The 16777-nt window shown below is 43.2% G+C and overlaps 1 protein-coding gene across 2 annotated transcripts in view; it reads right to left on the reverse strand.

Annotated features, from left to right (window-relative positions):
• The window catches only part of esr1 (estrogen receptor 1), a 207532-nt gene that overhangs the window by 94490 nt on the left and 96265 nt on the right, over positions 1-16777 (reverse strand). For both annotated transcript variants that reach the window (XM_073051431.1, XM_073051430.1), the window contains exon 4: positions 1375-1701. In XM_073051431.1, coding sequence (XP_072907532.1) covers positions 1375-1701 — 327 coding nt within the window. The remainder of the gene's footprint in view (positions 1-1374; positions 1702-16777) is intronic.

Consider the following 16777-nt stretch of genomic DNA (forward strand, 5'->3'; position numbering starts at 1 on the left):
TCTTACTTGTGGAGAAGAGGTTGTGAAAGTGAGCTGATTGCTAGAAAACTCAGCAAGAAGTGTTTTGACCCAAAGTCTGGTGAACCTGTGGAAGTCACAACACTGCAACTGGTCACGGTGAGGAGTACAATTATCAGATGGATGGTGGCATAAGGTAGTGAAGGAGTAGGGAATAGAGCTAAGATGAAAAAGGAAGATCGCAGTGCTGAACCAACCATGGATTAGTTTGGATTAGTTATGCTGTATAAACCTGGTACTGAGCTGTGAGATTTCCTGTAACTGGAACTGAAGCACCTTGCTGTACAATTGGCAGAAAAAAATTGGCTTGTATTTAAGAAGGGCTAGCACCCTTAGAACAGCTCAAGACTTCATGCTTGAAATGCTCTGAAGTATACTCACTCATGCTCCGTCAATAGTCTGGGTGGTGCTGCCTAGTCACCTCACCACTATGCCATGGTTACTTTTCCAAGAGTCAAGCACAAATTTGATTTGTTTAAAAAGCTGCATGCAATCATTCAGAGATTCCAGTTCAAAAATGAGGAAGATAACTGCACAACCAGAGTAAGGAACACAGACCACTGCTTTGTTGCTGCTCTAAGTGCTGGACAGAGATTTGTCTACATGGGTGGACTAATATGGCCATGAACTCAGAAGACTGCAGGGAGGGGGTATGACACTAAAAGCACGTGCGCACACCACACACGCGCACTCGAATAGGAAGCTCAGGACATCCAGTTTATGTGGGCACATGTGCATGAAATCCATCCCACCTAATCCCCCTCTCTCTGTTTTAATTCTTGGTAATAATTCATGATCTTAATTGCAACAAAATGTTGCGGCTGAGATCTTTCCCTAAGCTGCCTGTTAAGAATTTGTGATGATGCCAAATATGCAAGCTCTTGACAAAATGAACACTTACTGTCATCCACACTTCTCTTTGCTTTGAATTATTAGGCACAGCTCTACATAGTTCTTAACAACCCAAACTAGACAGATCTATTATATTTGAAGGATGCTGGCACTCACTGAAGCTAATAACAAGACATCTAATCATCAAAGTCGGATCAGAAATAATCTGAAATTTCTGTCAGACTGAAGCCATTCGAGGCCTAAGGTTTTGGCAGGGACTGTCCTGTCAGGTTAAGCGAGCGTATTGTCTTCATACCAAAAGCGCAAACAGTCCATAGGGTAGCTCTGGAACAAAGTCACATACCTTCGGATGAAAATTTGTTATTAAATGTGACAAACACTGCACTTTCTCCAACCATCCTAATAAATCTCTGCCTTTCATCAGCACAGGATCGCCTTGTGATTTTATTCGTATGATTTACAGAATGCAATGTCTTGGTCACTATCAAAGTTCTATGATCCTACCTGGAACTTTCTTTGCCCAAATAATCATATGCACCAGTTCCTTATCAGCCAGGTTCGTTAGCAAAGTCATCATGGATGCCTCGGTAAAGGGCTTGCTGGGGTCATGCTCAGAGTAAACGATGGGAGGCTCGGCATCCATCAAGGTACTGAGAATCTCGTCTGACGTCATTCCCATCACCAAGTTCTGCCTGGCGTTCCTCTGCGTCACATTTATGCTGCTGGAAGTGGGGCGGCTGGTGACCCCGGGACCTTTAATGACCTGATCCTTCTCATCTTTCCTCCGTTTGTGCTTCAACATCCGGCCACCCCTACGATCCTTACGGATGCCTGGCAAGACAAAACAGAAGAGAGGATGATAGCCCGCACTCTCTGGGCTATGAGAGCTACAAAGCAAAGTGCAATGGCTGCAACTGACCTGCAAGGAAAACAGGCAGTGTTAATTGAGGAACAATGAGCTGTGGAAGATCTGTGTTAGTCACATTGCAACTAGGCTCCTTCCTGACTACTTAGGCATAGGTGAACAGTTCAACTAACTTGGAGTGCAGAAAGCAAGGGAGACAAGGAAAGCTGAATTTACACAGCACAGTTCACAATCTGAAGGCATCACATAACACTTTGCAACCTACATGTACTTTCACAATCAGTTATTGCTGATTGAGGTGTTGCAGTTGATGTGCACAGCAAGTCCCACAAGTGGAAATATGATGATAATAATAATAATGTCATCTCTTTTTATATGTCAGCTGAGAAATTTATATTAGCCATAATTCTAGGAGAATTCCTCTATGAAATGTATCAGTATTAATTTGAATCCACTACCAAGGGCTAATTGGACCTTCTTTAACATCCCAGGTAAAGGACAAGCCCTTGAACATCCTCTGCACTGGAAACTCAGGCTTGATGATATTAGGAGACACATTTGGGGAGATTAGAGGTGGAGATCCTAGTTCACCATTCCTCCCAGTCTTCCAGCCATGACACTATATGCATCCTTTCTATCAAATCCCTCCAGTGCCGCACCAGTCACTACTCTAATCCACCAACCGGTTAACTGCAAGTGTCCCATTTTAAACAATGAACAAAATCTGCCAACGTTCTACTTGGCCACGTCTTTTCCTTCTTCTGCTTGGCCAACAATAACTTTTCAACTTAAATAAATCAAAAAGCATTTGTTTCAAGAAAAGGCCAGAATTAACCAGGAGTTTATTCAGATCAAATCTAACAAAGAAATTCATTAACACAATGTCAAGTAAGAAATCGTTAAATTTGAATTGTGGCTCAACCATGGTCTCACAGTTCAAAACATGATCGGATGAGGAATTCCCATCTTTCTTCAAACAGTTTTGGGGTTATTTGTAAGTGGAAAGATGGAGTTGGCAGAAAGAAAGTTTGTTTATTTATTTTTATTTAGAGAGGTACAGCTCAGAATAGGCTCTTCTGGCACTTCGAGCCATGCCACCTAGCACCCCTTGATCTAACCTTCGCCCAATCACAGGACAATTTACAATGACCAATTAACCTACTAACTGGTACACCTTGGACTTGTGGGAAGAAACTAGAGCACCCAGAGAAAACACACGCATTCCACGGGTAGGACGTAGAAACTCTTCAGAGAGGATGCTGGAATTGAACCCTGAATTCCGATGCCCCGGGCTGTAACAGCGTCGTGTTAACTGCTACACCACTGTGGCACCCAAACTTGGTTTCCATCAGGTTTCTGCCCATTACGTGAGCTGCCGGAATCCTGACACCAGAGTATGAAGACATCCAAACCTTCAGTCTACATCTCATTTATTTTCTGTTGCTCCATATTTCTTGATCTGCATGCCCAATTGAAATACGTCCATCTCACCCATCATGGTCTCTAACACCAGCTCCATCTTTTAACTACTTCATAAATAAAATACTTTATGATATCCTGCTGGATGTTCTTGTACTAATTCTAACTGCATTAATTAGAATTTTTAAATTGTTAGTTATTTGTTAAATGGAACTATGAAATCCAGGGAACAACCTAGGTTTTGCAATAATTAGGCTTAGCAGAAATTCATTGGGATTGATGGCTCTGATTAAGCAGTCAATAGGAATTGGGTTAATGTTTACCCAAGTCCATTTACTTTGGGAAGGGGATCTGAAATGAAAGCTTGAGTGTAGGGTGAGAGTAAGAGAGGTGTAAAGACGGTGACTTCAGCCTAGGAACTTAAGTGCCTGTAAAGGCATGGTAATGGGATGGTGATACCCTGCACTCATCCTATGATCTACAAACTAATACTCAAGGGCTCTTTACAACTCATGCTCTCAGTATTACTTTTATTTACAGTTTTCCTTCAGTTGCACATTGGTTGTCTGTCAGTCTTTGTTTAGGTATAGTTTTTCATAAAATCCTATTGTATTTCCCTTTTCCTGTGAATGCCGGCAAGAAAATGAATCTCAGGGTTGTATATAGTCACATATACATATTTTGATAATAAATTTACTGTGAACTTTGGTGTGACAAGTGTGTATTTGAGGGCCTCCGGCTCCAAAATCAGAAGGCCACATGAGACCCCATTCTAAGAGGCACCATGCATGAAAAATTCCTTCGATTCTTTTCGTACCGTTCTACCAGTTTCCTGAAATACACATTCATCACTTACTGTTCCCACTGCAAAGGGATTAAAATGACCTTCCTTTACATCCTTTTGAGACCTCCATTAAACGTCCTCCCTTCCACTCCTTTTCTGAAGGAACTTATACCAGAGTAGTAATCTCTCTTCTTAACTAAGGCTACGTCCACACTACACTGGATAAATCGGTAACCCAAGCTTTTCCTCTTCGTTTTTACCCTTTGTCCACACTAAAATGACGTTTTCATCCCCCGAAACCGGAGCTTTTCAGAAACGCTGTCCAAGGTGTGTATTTTTGAAAACACCGCTTGGGGCAGATCAGTGTGGATGGGGTAACCGGAGAAATCTGAAAACGCTGTCAGACAGCAGCGCGCCATTTCATTGTTTTCCTGAACACAACCTAACAATTTCAGTACAGATGGCAACGAGACTGAAGCCAGAAGATTTAGAAATGTACTCACCAAATACTTTGACCCATAACTTACTGAATAAATAAGTATACTCACTTTGCCCTGTTTTCTGTCCTTGCTCGTATGAAGGTGGTTTACCTATTTATGCAAGTACTTCTCTGACAATAGATGTGTAACAGCCTAATGTAACATTGTATGTAAATACAAGATAACACTGATGCAGACATGTTTTACACATTTAACGATGTGCTTTATTAATGCAACAGAGTTAGTTTTTCAATGTTCGTCGTCAGCCGGGTCAATCTGTCCGTGAACTCCCTGTTGGTTGCCTCCATACACTCCAGTATTTGTTTTTTTTCCACATTTAAGTCCTCCTGCACGAGAGCCAACAGCTGTCCATCGTTTAAGTTTTTCTAGTCTGTAACTGAACAAACACGCACCATCTTTCACAGTGAGATTCGACACCAAACATGTCGCTTGTTTTCGGTAGATGTGTCCTGCACATGCGCAGTAGGAGGAGATTTGCCGAAATATCCGTTTCAATGTGGACAAAGATATTTTTAAAAACGCATAGTGTGGACGCCTATCGTTTTATGCGAAACCGGCGTTTTCAAAATTATCCGGTGTAGTGTGGATGTAGCCTAAAATTCTCCAGATCTTAAGCCTCCTAAACACCATCTCCAGTGCCATCACCTCCTTTCTAATTCAAATAAAAGGGCGGGATAATCTTTGCCTTCAGGTGCTGTCTGTGTGGAGTCTGCAAACCTTCCTCTGACTGTGTGAGTTCCCTTGTGTGTTCCTGTTCCTTCCCACGTTCCACAGACGTGCTGGTAGGTTAACCGGCCACTGGAAGTTGCTTCCAGAGTACGTGTGTGAAAGGAAAGTAAGGGTGGGGTTGCTCGGTATGCAAGGGAGAATGGGACTCAGTGGGGGCTATAGGCGTGACAGGATTGCTCATAGAGCTGGCATTAGTTTAACAAGCTGACTGGCCTCCTATTCATAATGAAGTACAAAATATAAATGAGTCTGCTCAAGTCCCAGCCAAATAAATTTTTTGCACAGATCTGGCTCATCAATCTTGCTCATATATTCAATGTTTTAGTCAGCAAAGCAATGTAACCCATATATTTCATTGCCTTCCCTATGAACTTTTGGGATTGTGCATATGCATTCCAGGAATTCCCTGTTCCCCTACACTGTGCAGCACCCCACCACTTATCCTGCTGCCTCGTGCCTTGTTTGGCCTTTTTCTTGGGCTAGGTTGGTTAGAAGAGATTGTTTCTTAGAAGACGATAGGTTGAGTGAGCTAGGGCTTTTCTCTATGGAACAAAGGAGAATGAAAGGTAACTTGTCAGAGTGCACGATGATCAGAGTCATTGATCGAGTGGACAACTGGAGACCTATTCCCAGGGTGCAAATGGCTAATATGGGGGGGGGGGGCATAATTTTAAAGTGATTGGGGGGAAGTATAGAGGGGATGTCAGAAGTGTTTTTACATAGAGAGTGGTGGGTGTGAGGAGTGCCCCACCAGGTCTGGCAAGTAAGGCAGATGCATTAGGGACATTTAAGAAACTCTTGGATAGGCAGATAGATGATAGAAAATGGAAGGTTATGTAGGAGGGAAGGGTCCAATTGATCTTAGAGTAGGTCAAAATGTTGGCACAACACTATGGTCTTTTCCTTACTCTTCCACAACTCTTTCTGTTATTGTCCACCTGTCCAGATTGATGGTAACAGGAGACTCCTTGAATTCCAGAGCTATGAATTACATGAACTTTGCTATTAATTAGGCTAGTCAGAATGGGTGCCTGCAAAGAATAGTGGCTCTGGCTGACCTCCCCGCACAGGCTGGGTGTAATCCAATGCACACATGTGGCTCTAAAGGCAGCTGCAGCCCTTCAGTCTGACAGGTTACAAATTTATGAGTGCTCAGGTGATCTGTAACCAGCTGATCTCGTACAATGTTCCAAGGTAGTTGCCAAGATTCACCTGTCCTGTGGCTGTTTACCTGCCATAAGGCAAGCCGGCTGCACCTGTTTTGTACAGAGCCGGTGACTTTCAAGGGGAAATACAAGCAGAAGAACTGCAGGAGTGAACTAACTAGCCTCTTTGCCAGACTAGTTCACCTGCAGAACCAGGTTATGAGTCAATCAAATGTCATGCCTGTCTTGACATCAGTAGGGTGTGGGGCAGACTGAAGCATCATCAGCGTTCCAACCCTAACCAGAAACTAGTTAATTCCAGAAATAAAGCGTTAACATAACGGCATCTGACAAATGCGCTGCAGAAATCTTTGTGTATTCCACTCACCGAAAGCCACCTTCTCCTCCATTTGTTCCACTGTTAAGATAACATCCACCCTCACAAATCTTATCAGAATCTTATCACCTCAGATCTCCTTTCATCCTTTTTTGTCACAGGAAAGATCTCCAGGCTATTCTGACATTCCTAAAAATTAAATAGAGCTGCCAGCTAATGTTGCATTTCTATATAAGCCTGGTTAGACCACACTTGGAGTATTGTGTTCAGTTCTGGTCACCTCATTATAGGAGGGTGTGGAGGAGACTTATCAGGATGCTGCCTGGATTAGAGAACATATCTCATGAGGGTAGGTTGAGCGTGATGAGATGAGAAGGAAATGAGACGCAACTTGATAGAGGTGTACAAGATGATACAAGGCATAGATCGAGTGGATAGCCAGTACCTTTTCCAAAGGTGGAAATGGCTAATATCAGGGGTGTAATTTTAAGATGATTGAAGGAAAGTATGGGGGGAAGCCAGATGTATGTTTTTTTTAAACCTACACAGAGAGTGGTGGGTGTATGGAACACCCTGCCTGTGTTGTTCGTAGAGGCAGATGCGTTTGGGACTTCTAAGAAATTTTTTAGTAGGCACATGGATGATAGAAAAGGGAGGGTTATGTAGAAGGGGAAGGCTAGATTTATCTTAGAGCAGGTTAAATGGACAGCACAATATTGTGAGCCAAAAGGCCTGTACTGTACTGTACTGTACTGTAGTATTCTATGTTCTATGTTCTCAGTTTAGGTATTGCCCTAATGAGTGAATCCAACACATTTTTTCTAAAGTCCCCTTCAAGACTTTTCGCATTGCTTCCATAAGTTTCTGGTCTTCACTTCTGAGTTACCATATTTGAAAGTGGTCTCTCTTTCCTCCAACTTAATTGACAGCAAAAGTGCAGCAGGAATGCTGGGAAGAGGGGCAAGATCTACACATGTCCGCCTGTCACCCTTACTGATCATTTCTAGGAATTGTGACCTGGCACTACACCTTGTTCTGCCTTAAACATACCTCAAAGGGAAGGGGAGGTGACGAAAAACGAGGGTTCTCATCTCTCTATTCTCAGTAGGGTGTAATCTAAATTTAACATACGCAGTGAAGAGGAGGCATACCAGCCTCCAGAAGTGGCAAAGACATGCCACCAGAGGAAGGATGATGGTGTGCCCAGATTAGGAATAATTATGAATAAATAAAGAAATGACTTGTATCTATTGAGAGTCTTTTATGGTCTTGGGATGTCTCAAAGGGATTACAATTATATTTTAATGAAATACAGTGACTGTGTTCAATTACAATTGTACCACCAGATAAGTTGCTGTGGAATGGTTTGGAGATACTTTGCAGGGGAGAGGGGAATGCCCTATTCTTCCTTGAATGGTTCTCTGGGTCCAAGCAGATGTCTGAGCCTTGCTTAACGTCTCAAGCCCCGGTTACTTTGCTGCAATAGCCACTGCACAATGGAGAATGATTGGGACATAGTAGAAACCTCTGAGTCCAACTAGGCAGAGTCGTCCGATATCCTGATACTGTGAACCTGCCAGGTACATATTGTGCCCACAGTAGAGGGTGTGACTACTGGGATCACAGCCAAGGAAGGCTTAGCCCTAGTAGGTTCAACTATTCAGCTCTATTGAGCAGGGCTCATGCGTACAGTATCTGCCTACTTTATCGATGCACTATTGTGTGGGTGGGCCTCTCTGAGTCCACCACCCCTGGTTTAGTTTACTTTCCATTTCAGATTTAACTATCACTTTACTGATTGCTTTTGTTTCCATTTAATGTACTCCGCAGTTTTGATCTTCACGGTTCAGTTGCTCCTAATTAAGAAAGTTGTTCATTGGTCAAAGTTGAGGCAGACTAACAAACTGCATTACTCACGTTACTGTTATTTTTGTTTTAGTTCTACTCAAATAAAACAAGAAAATTCATGCTTTTCAATCCAGAATGAGACATTCATAATTCACAGGCTATCTTCATAGTCATTGACCGATACCAAAAATCTATATCCTGCTACAATCTACCTTAGGTCACGTAACATACACTAAAATATATACGATTATGGTGAAACGTCATTAACCTGAAATATTAATGTTATTTCTCTCTCCATAGATGCTATCTGACCTGCTGAGCATTTCCACCATTTTGTGTTTTCATTTTACAACTCCGGTACCCAGAGTTATTTGACTTTTTTTATATACTGTAACTCACAAAGATTTTGTGTTTGCCTTTTACATAAGATTAAGAGCACTCTTCTGCTTTATTTATTTGTATTGTATTCTTGGGTACTTTTATGTGTTAAGAATTTGAGAGCCGGGAATAACTGTGTTATTGGATGGCTCATAAGGTGGCGGCACAGTGGTTAATGCACTGCTATATATAGCCAGCTATTTGGGTTCAATTCCACCGCTGTCTGCTTGTACTTCATCCCTGGGATGGAGTGGGTTTCCTCTGGGTACCCTGCTCTTACCCCACATACATTCCAAAGGGGCAAGTTGTGGCATGCCATGTTGGTGTCACAAGCATGGCTCCCAGCACATCCTCGGACTGCGCTGGTCGCTGTCGCAAATTACACATTTCACTGTATGTTTTGAGGTGCACGTGACAAATAAAACTAATCTTTTTAATCTTCATCATAAGTTCTTAAAGGTTACAAGCATATGTTCTTGCTGAACTTGCTATAGCGATAGGTTCTTACAGCATATAACTCAGACTCCTCATCTACCTCAAGCTTATTTTTTTGCCAATTATCTACATTTACCATTGGCTGTCCCTTCAACCAGTTTATCGACTCTATCATTATTGTTCAGATTTGTAAATAGTTTTCCCTTTAGTCATCTTTGCTCAAAAGAAAACAACCAAAACTATTTAGCGTGCCCAATGAAGCAGTGGAGGCTACCTCAGTAAACATATTTAAGAAAAGGTTGGATAGATTTTTGCATAGTAGGGGAAGTAAGGGTTAAGGGGAAAAGGCAGGTTGATGAGGATGAGTCCATGGCCAGATCAGCCATGATTTTATTGAATGGCGGGGCAGGCTCGACGGGCCGGATGGCCTACTCCTGCTCCTGTTTCTTATGTTCTCATGTCCAGTGGAAAAGCCCCCAGCCTAGAGATGGCATTAAGAACATGAGGCGGACTCACGGAAGGCAGGAAGTGAAGCTGCAGAGACAGGAGTAGTGGCCTGATCTTCCTCACAGCCAAGTCATGAGTATGCTGCACAAGGAAGGGCACATGGGTGTAAAAGGAGCGAGGCTTTACTGTGGACGTTATGGGAGTCACCCAGCCTCAGAATGTGCATTCATGATGGCCCAGTCCGATTAACTATTACAGAGCAGGTCTTGTTACACAGGGTGCAGGTGCCCAAAGCCCGGTTAAGATGGAAGCATTCCTTTACCTCGTCACCAAGGGCAGAGGAATAGAACAGCTCTGCCAGGATACCACCAGTCCTGATGAAGGGTCCCAGCCCGAAACATCAGCTGTTTATTTCCCTCCATAGATGCTGCCTCACTTGCTGAGTTCCTCCAGCATTTCGCGTGTGTTGTTCTAGTACAAAGTACTGCCTGAATGCTGAAAAGCTGGAAGCACTGGAGCTCCAAATAAATGCGCATGCATCAAAAAAATAGGTGACCTGGACGGGTATAACAAAAAGGCTAATGCAATATTGGGGTCAATGCAACACAGCCATCTCATCTGCTGAACACGCTGCACAATCTTTCCCCCACTCAAGAGGGGACAGAAACGGAATGGCCATCGCAAAGCCAATGTTTTGAAGTTACAAAACAGAACTCACAGTATGAGTGCTGGGCACAGTTTTGGGAATGACGTGAAAAGCCTTAGATTCATTGGAACAGAGTATAACCTTTTCCTCACTAAAGACACAGGATGTGGATGAAAACGCTCTACTTGGAACAAACAAGGTAAAAAAATTGACCTAATAAGTGAACGGATAATATGTGATCTTGTTAGGAAGTATTAAATTCAGAAGAGTTTTGTCACAGTAGAATTCTCCTCTCATTGGAGGGGTTGTACCTGGATCAATGGGGAACACTTCCAGAATTGTCCACTTATGTTAGAGATTAGAAGATTTGCTTTTCCAGATGAAGGGTCCTGACCTGAAACGTCCACTGTCCATTTCTCTCTACGGATGCTACCTGACCATAATCCAATCCTTCAGCAGTCTGCACTTGCTTCTCCATGAGTCACGAACCTTTGGACCATCCTGCCCCAGAAAGGATTAACAAATGCACTCAGGGCTGAAACAGACAAACTTTAGGATGTTAGAGCAAACGAGAAACTAACAGGAAAGTGTGGCAGCAGCCAAGATCAAATTAGCCACAGTCTTATTGAGTGGTGGAATAGTGTCAAGGAGCTACTTGGCCTATACCTGCTCCTGGTGCTTCTGTCTCTATGAGCAACGACAAGTTAGTTCCCACTGACCTCCTCTCAAATATCAATCTAGCAAGTTGTTTGCCATGTGAATCACTGAAACGTGAATCATTTATTTATCACATCTAAGTGTACATTGAAATGTGTCATTTGCGTTAACAGTCACCACAACCACAGGATGTGCTGGGGTCAGCCTGCAAGAGTCGCCACACATTCCGGCCCCAACACAGCATGCCCACAATGTTCAGCAGAACAACACATAACACAACAAGGGCCAAAACAAGTCCCATTCCTCCCTCCCACCTACCCACACACTCGGGCACATTGACAGTCCTCCAACCCCAGGACAGGTGGTCTCCGGCCTCCAGCAGACCTGCTGACTTGCAGATATTGGGCTTTGCCTTCCCCAGTGGGTGTACAGATTCAGGGCCCCAGCCATCAGGCCTCGACTTCCAACCCACCTTCAGCATCAACCTCAGAACTCGCCAATAACAATGAAAGAGGACTCCGAACTCCAGACCAGACTGGGACCCCAGACACTAGGCCTTGAACTACAGTCTCATCAATCCATGTACCCAAGGGGTCACCGTCGCTTGTGTCTACTGCCCGCACAGAATTTCAATCCTGGAATCCACCATGGCTCACAGCTTGGATTTCCCCAGCTCTACACCTTCAGTTACCCCTACATTCCCACTCGATACCTCTTCAAGAACTCATAATCCTACACCCCTCCTGCATCAAGCACTTTCACTCATTTCACACCTTTCTCATCCATTCCTCCACTCCTCACTCCTTCCTCAGGTCCTCCTGTGTTGTCACTCCATAATCACCAACTATTCAGCAGGTTTTCTTCCATTCGTATTAGTCTTGAAGGATTGGTCAATGGCAGATAGTGAAACTGCAAATCTAATCAAGGTTGCACGATCTTCATGAACAACAAAGACTAATGAAAACTAAACCCTAACTAACACCCCAGAGCACACAATTCCACGCATTCACTCTGGATAAGGCCATTCAACTATTTCTGTCAAAGAGCTATTCTGAATAAGGGTGTGCATCAGTAATTCCTTTTCATGTTATTCTGGCAAGTAAAAGATCTTCACACACACATCAATGCAGTGTAGCATTCCTGAACTGACTGAAGAGAGCTGTCACTGCCTTTAGTTGACATCCACAAGAGGCACCTTCCCCACCACAACATCAGCCTGAAACCTTGGAAACACCTAACCAGAGGAAGTTGACATTCATTCCATCAAAAGATAAGTGACCCAAGCTTAGAATGAAACCGGACTACAGCCCCCATTCACATACAGCTCGTGGGCATAAATCTATTGTATGGAAGTTGTCATGCATAACTGAAATACTCCATGTAATTCTTTAATAAAAGCACTGCCTTGGCTTTCTTTTGTACTCAACGTCTGTTTCCAAAACATTATAGCATTTATTTAAAACGTTATTATTGAAATGGTTCACTTATTACCAATAGTTTGTCAGTGTGAGTACAGAGTGTGCTTTGATGTGAATGATCAAAGTGGTCTAAGAAACTTAAAGCTACTCTGGTGAGGGGATCCTGGAGAAGAAGCTGGGAACAAGAGGCCGAAACAATGCAGTAATGTTCCTGTTTGCTAGCCTGGCTCTGGTCCAGCCAGAGAGCAATAACCATCCACGCCAACTGGCCTTTGAGCTGCAACGGGAACTCAGAGAGAGGAACAGCAGAAAGCTGGCATCACAGTGTGACATACCAGGCTAAGGTGGGGCATCTTAGCAACTCAGTTTCCATACAAGTCTATCCAAGGGGTAACTTATCAGGCATCACTAATTTTAATCTAACTGCTGATGGTATATCGGGATCTTGGCTTTCCTCCTCTGGACTTGGGGGCTTCTTTCTGTCTTTAAGACACTTCTTTCATCTGGTGCCTTGGCCAAAGTTTTAAGCAGTTGTCCTAACCTCTCTCCTGACTCAGTCAAACTGCACACAGGATACATTTGTGGATTGTCTTGGGAGGCTCATCTCCATTAAAAGGTGCTACACAAACAGAAATTAAATTTGCTGATGGCAGTGCATCTAACATGGAGATCCCGAGTGGTTATCAGGCTCAATGATGTTGTGCCATTGAGAAAGATGAACAAAATCAAAAAAACTAATTATAAAGAGGACAGCAAAATGACGAGGATTAAAAATAGAAATTATGATGTGGCACCAACAAAATTTAAGGCACAGCTGCTGAGGTCAAGGGAAGGAATTAGTTAGAAAGGAAATGTTTAAGAAGCCGGGGTTTAGGAAAGGGGTTAGGGCTGAGTATAATTACATAAATGGGCATAGAGACACACAAAAATTTGAGGCAGGGATAGGCCATTTTTCCCTCAAGTCTGACCCCTCCTATCAATATCACTTTCACTTTGCAATTGTTGCGTGACAATTTCAGAAATCAAACAATGAAGAATGTTGAAGTTTGATGTTTTTCTTTGAGTAGATTGGTTCCATGGTTGTCTGTGGGGTTGTTTACTGCATACATTCTGTGATTATAAATGTTCTTTGAATCTTTGAATGTTGGGGATTTTTGCACACTAAGCATACAGCTCTCTCTCTCTCCGGCTACTTAGCAGTCGAGGGAGAGCTCAATGCCATTTTATCAGTTAAGGAAAGAGGCCATGAAGAATCAGGGCTTCAGTTTCTTAAGGAAAGGCCATATCACTAACGGTTAATTCATCCCCAATACAAAAGATTAAGGGGTGAAAGAAGGGTGGAAGTACGAGAAAGGGAAATAATCTTAAGGACAAAGTTCATGCCCAAGTTATTGGTGTACATGTGAAAACTTTGATTTGGGGACTGCCCTGACTTTGACCAGTTGCCTTTATCAGTGTTTGTTAAAATTGAGGTCAAGTAATGTGGAGCAGTGGTCCGAGGAGAGAAAGGTGGTTCATCTGGACTGTCTAGGGAGGTGAAGCTGACCAAGAAACGAGGCCGATTCTCTATTCATGAAAGCTTCCCATGTCGGCAATCACACAACCATTTTGCCAGCAGCTACAGAGGAGTTAATGATCCAAAGTACATTAGCTACTCATGGTGGTCTTCAAAGAGAGTTCAGTACGCTTTGTTCTTTGTTATAATAGAAAAGCTTTAATGACAAATGGTTGGTCCTGAGGTAAATAAAACCACATCTTTTTGAAAAAACAATTAGCAGATTACGTCAGCAACCTGTTATAATGAGACCTGACTGTATCAGAGGTTAAAATTTAACTGTAGAACACAAGCTACTTTTAAACATTAGTCCTTATCTGCCCAACCCTAGACTGAGACGAGGAGGAGGAAACTTGAAAGAATAAAAGTTGCTGACTGCTGAATTCCCCAGTTTCCATCAGGTATGCAAATACAGTGGGAAACCCTACCAAATTTGCAGGATTAAATTCAAAAAATGCAAGCTGGAGACAAAATTGTGCAAAAGCAATGCCAATTTAATAGTGATAACGTGCTGAAATCGGTAGATACTGTATGTTCACAGACGGAGATTTGGAAACAGATTTTCTCTTTCTCATACCTGGGCTTGGGAGTCATGGGCCCAACACAAACCTTGTCCAAGCCCAGGGTCTGGCCCCAGCAGGCTCCTTGCAAGTAGGGCAAGCGAACTCCGCAATAACTTCCACAGGTAGTCCATCACACCATCTTTCCTATTAGTAGGTCTCAGATTCCTAGACTTGGCAATATGCTTCACCCACCATCTGCCCCACCATTCATACTGCCTCAATTCCCTTTATACCACCTCTCTCTCTCGACTAAGTACCTGGAAAAAAGGTAAGTTGTATGTGTGAGAAATGGTGAGCAAGAACAAGAGAGCGAATGCAAATGGCTTAACCAAAAATATACAGTCTCATACAGCATGGAGCAGACACTTCACTCAAACTCATCCATGTTGACCGTGTTGCCTAGCGAGCTAATCCCACCAGCCCGTGTTTCCCCATAGCCCTCTAGATCTCCATTATCCATGTACTTATCTAGATGGTTTTAAATGTTGCTGACGTGCCTCCCTCAAGTACTGTTCCTGGCAGCTCACTGCAAAAATGCACCACCCTTTGCCCGAAGCTGCCCCTGATCTTCTTCATCGAATTCTCACTTCTGACCTTAATCCTGTGCCCTGTTAAACTTAATATCCCCATCGCTGGGAAAAAAGACGAGGTGCTTTCACCCTGATGATCCTCCTCATATTGTATACCTTTATCAGGTCACACCACAAACTCCTAAATTCCAGGGAACAAAGCCCTAATCCACACAACCTCTCTTTGTAACACAGGCCCCCAGCTCTAGGCTCTCCTTCTAGTTTAATAATATCTTTCCTATAAACAAGATGACCAAAACTGTACATAAGACTCCAAGCGTGGCCTCTGCAATGTCTTTTATAAACTGCAATATAACTTCCCAACTCCCTTACTCAATGTGGTGACTGATGAAGGTCAGTATGCAAAATGCCACCATCATAATGCTATCTCCCTGTGGCATTGCTTACAGCAAACTATGCACTTACATTCCTGGGTTCCTCTGTTGCAAAACTCACCGCAGGGCCTGACCATTCACTATACAAGTCCTACCTTGGTTTGATCTCCCAAAATGCAACACCTCACATTTATTTGAATTAAAGGCTATTTGGCAATCCTCAGCTCACATTCCTAGCTTATCAGAACGTTCCACGCTATCTACAATACCACCTATTTTAGTATCTTCTGCAGACTTCTTGGAGCTGCAAGTGGATCACATTCCTGACTGACAGTACAAACATGGTGGAAAGACTCAAGGACTGAGAGGTAGAGATGCTCACCACAGGATAGGCAGATATCAGTTTACATAAACACAAGAAAGCCAGCAGAGCTGGAAATCCAAAGCAACACGCACAAAATACTGGAGGAATTCAGCAGGTCAGGCAGCATCGATGCAAATGAATAGTCAACATTTCAGGCTGAGACCCCTCTTTAGGACTGAGAAGGAAGAGGGAAGATGTCAAAATAAAATGGTGGGGAAAGGGGAAGGAGGATAGTTAGAAGGTGATAGGTGAAGCCAGGTGGATGGGAGTGGTCAATGGTTGGAGAAGAAGGAATCCTATAGGAGAGGAGAGTAGACCATGGGAGAAAGGCCATCAATTTGGAGGCTATTCAGATGGAATATAAGGTGTTGCTCCTCCTATCTTGGCACAAGAGGAGGCCAAGGACTGACATGTCGGAACAGGAGTGGGAATCGAGATTGAAATGCTTGGTCACTGAGAAGTTTCATTTACATGCTTGTTGCAGTTCAGCCTTGACCCCTAGTATGCTCATCATTTGGTCATGTTGTGACTGTGAAGCAAAGGTGAGCAGATTCCCTCATTAAAGGCTGCCATTGCCTGACACATCGGTTAGACAATGCTTGCCACTCATCAGCCCAGGTCAGAATTCTGTCCAGGTCTTGCTGTGCATGCAGGTCTGGTCGATTATCTGACAATAAATCTGCAACTGCTAATGAATATCCCCACTCCTCTCACAATGGAAAGATCATCAATGAAATAGTTTAGGACTTTGTCTGGATGAGCTGTGGGCTGAGGTGATTGACAGCTGCCAACCACATTAGCCAGTAGAGACCTTTCCTAGTGATTTTCCATTGAGTTCAATTTTACCAAAGCCTTACAACACTAAATTAGTCAGATGCTGTGATAATGTCAAGGACAGCTGCTGCCACGTCAC

Source organism: Hemitrygon akajei, chromosome 7 (genome assembly GCF_048418815.1).
Source record: "Hemitrygon akajei chromosome 7, sHemAka1.3, whole genome shotgun sequence".
NCBI lineage: Eukaryota > Metazoa > Chordata > Chondrichthyes > Myliobatiformes > Dasyatidae > Hemitrygon > Hemitrygon akajei.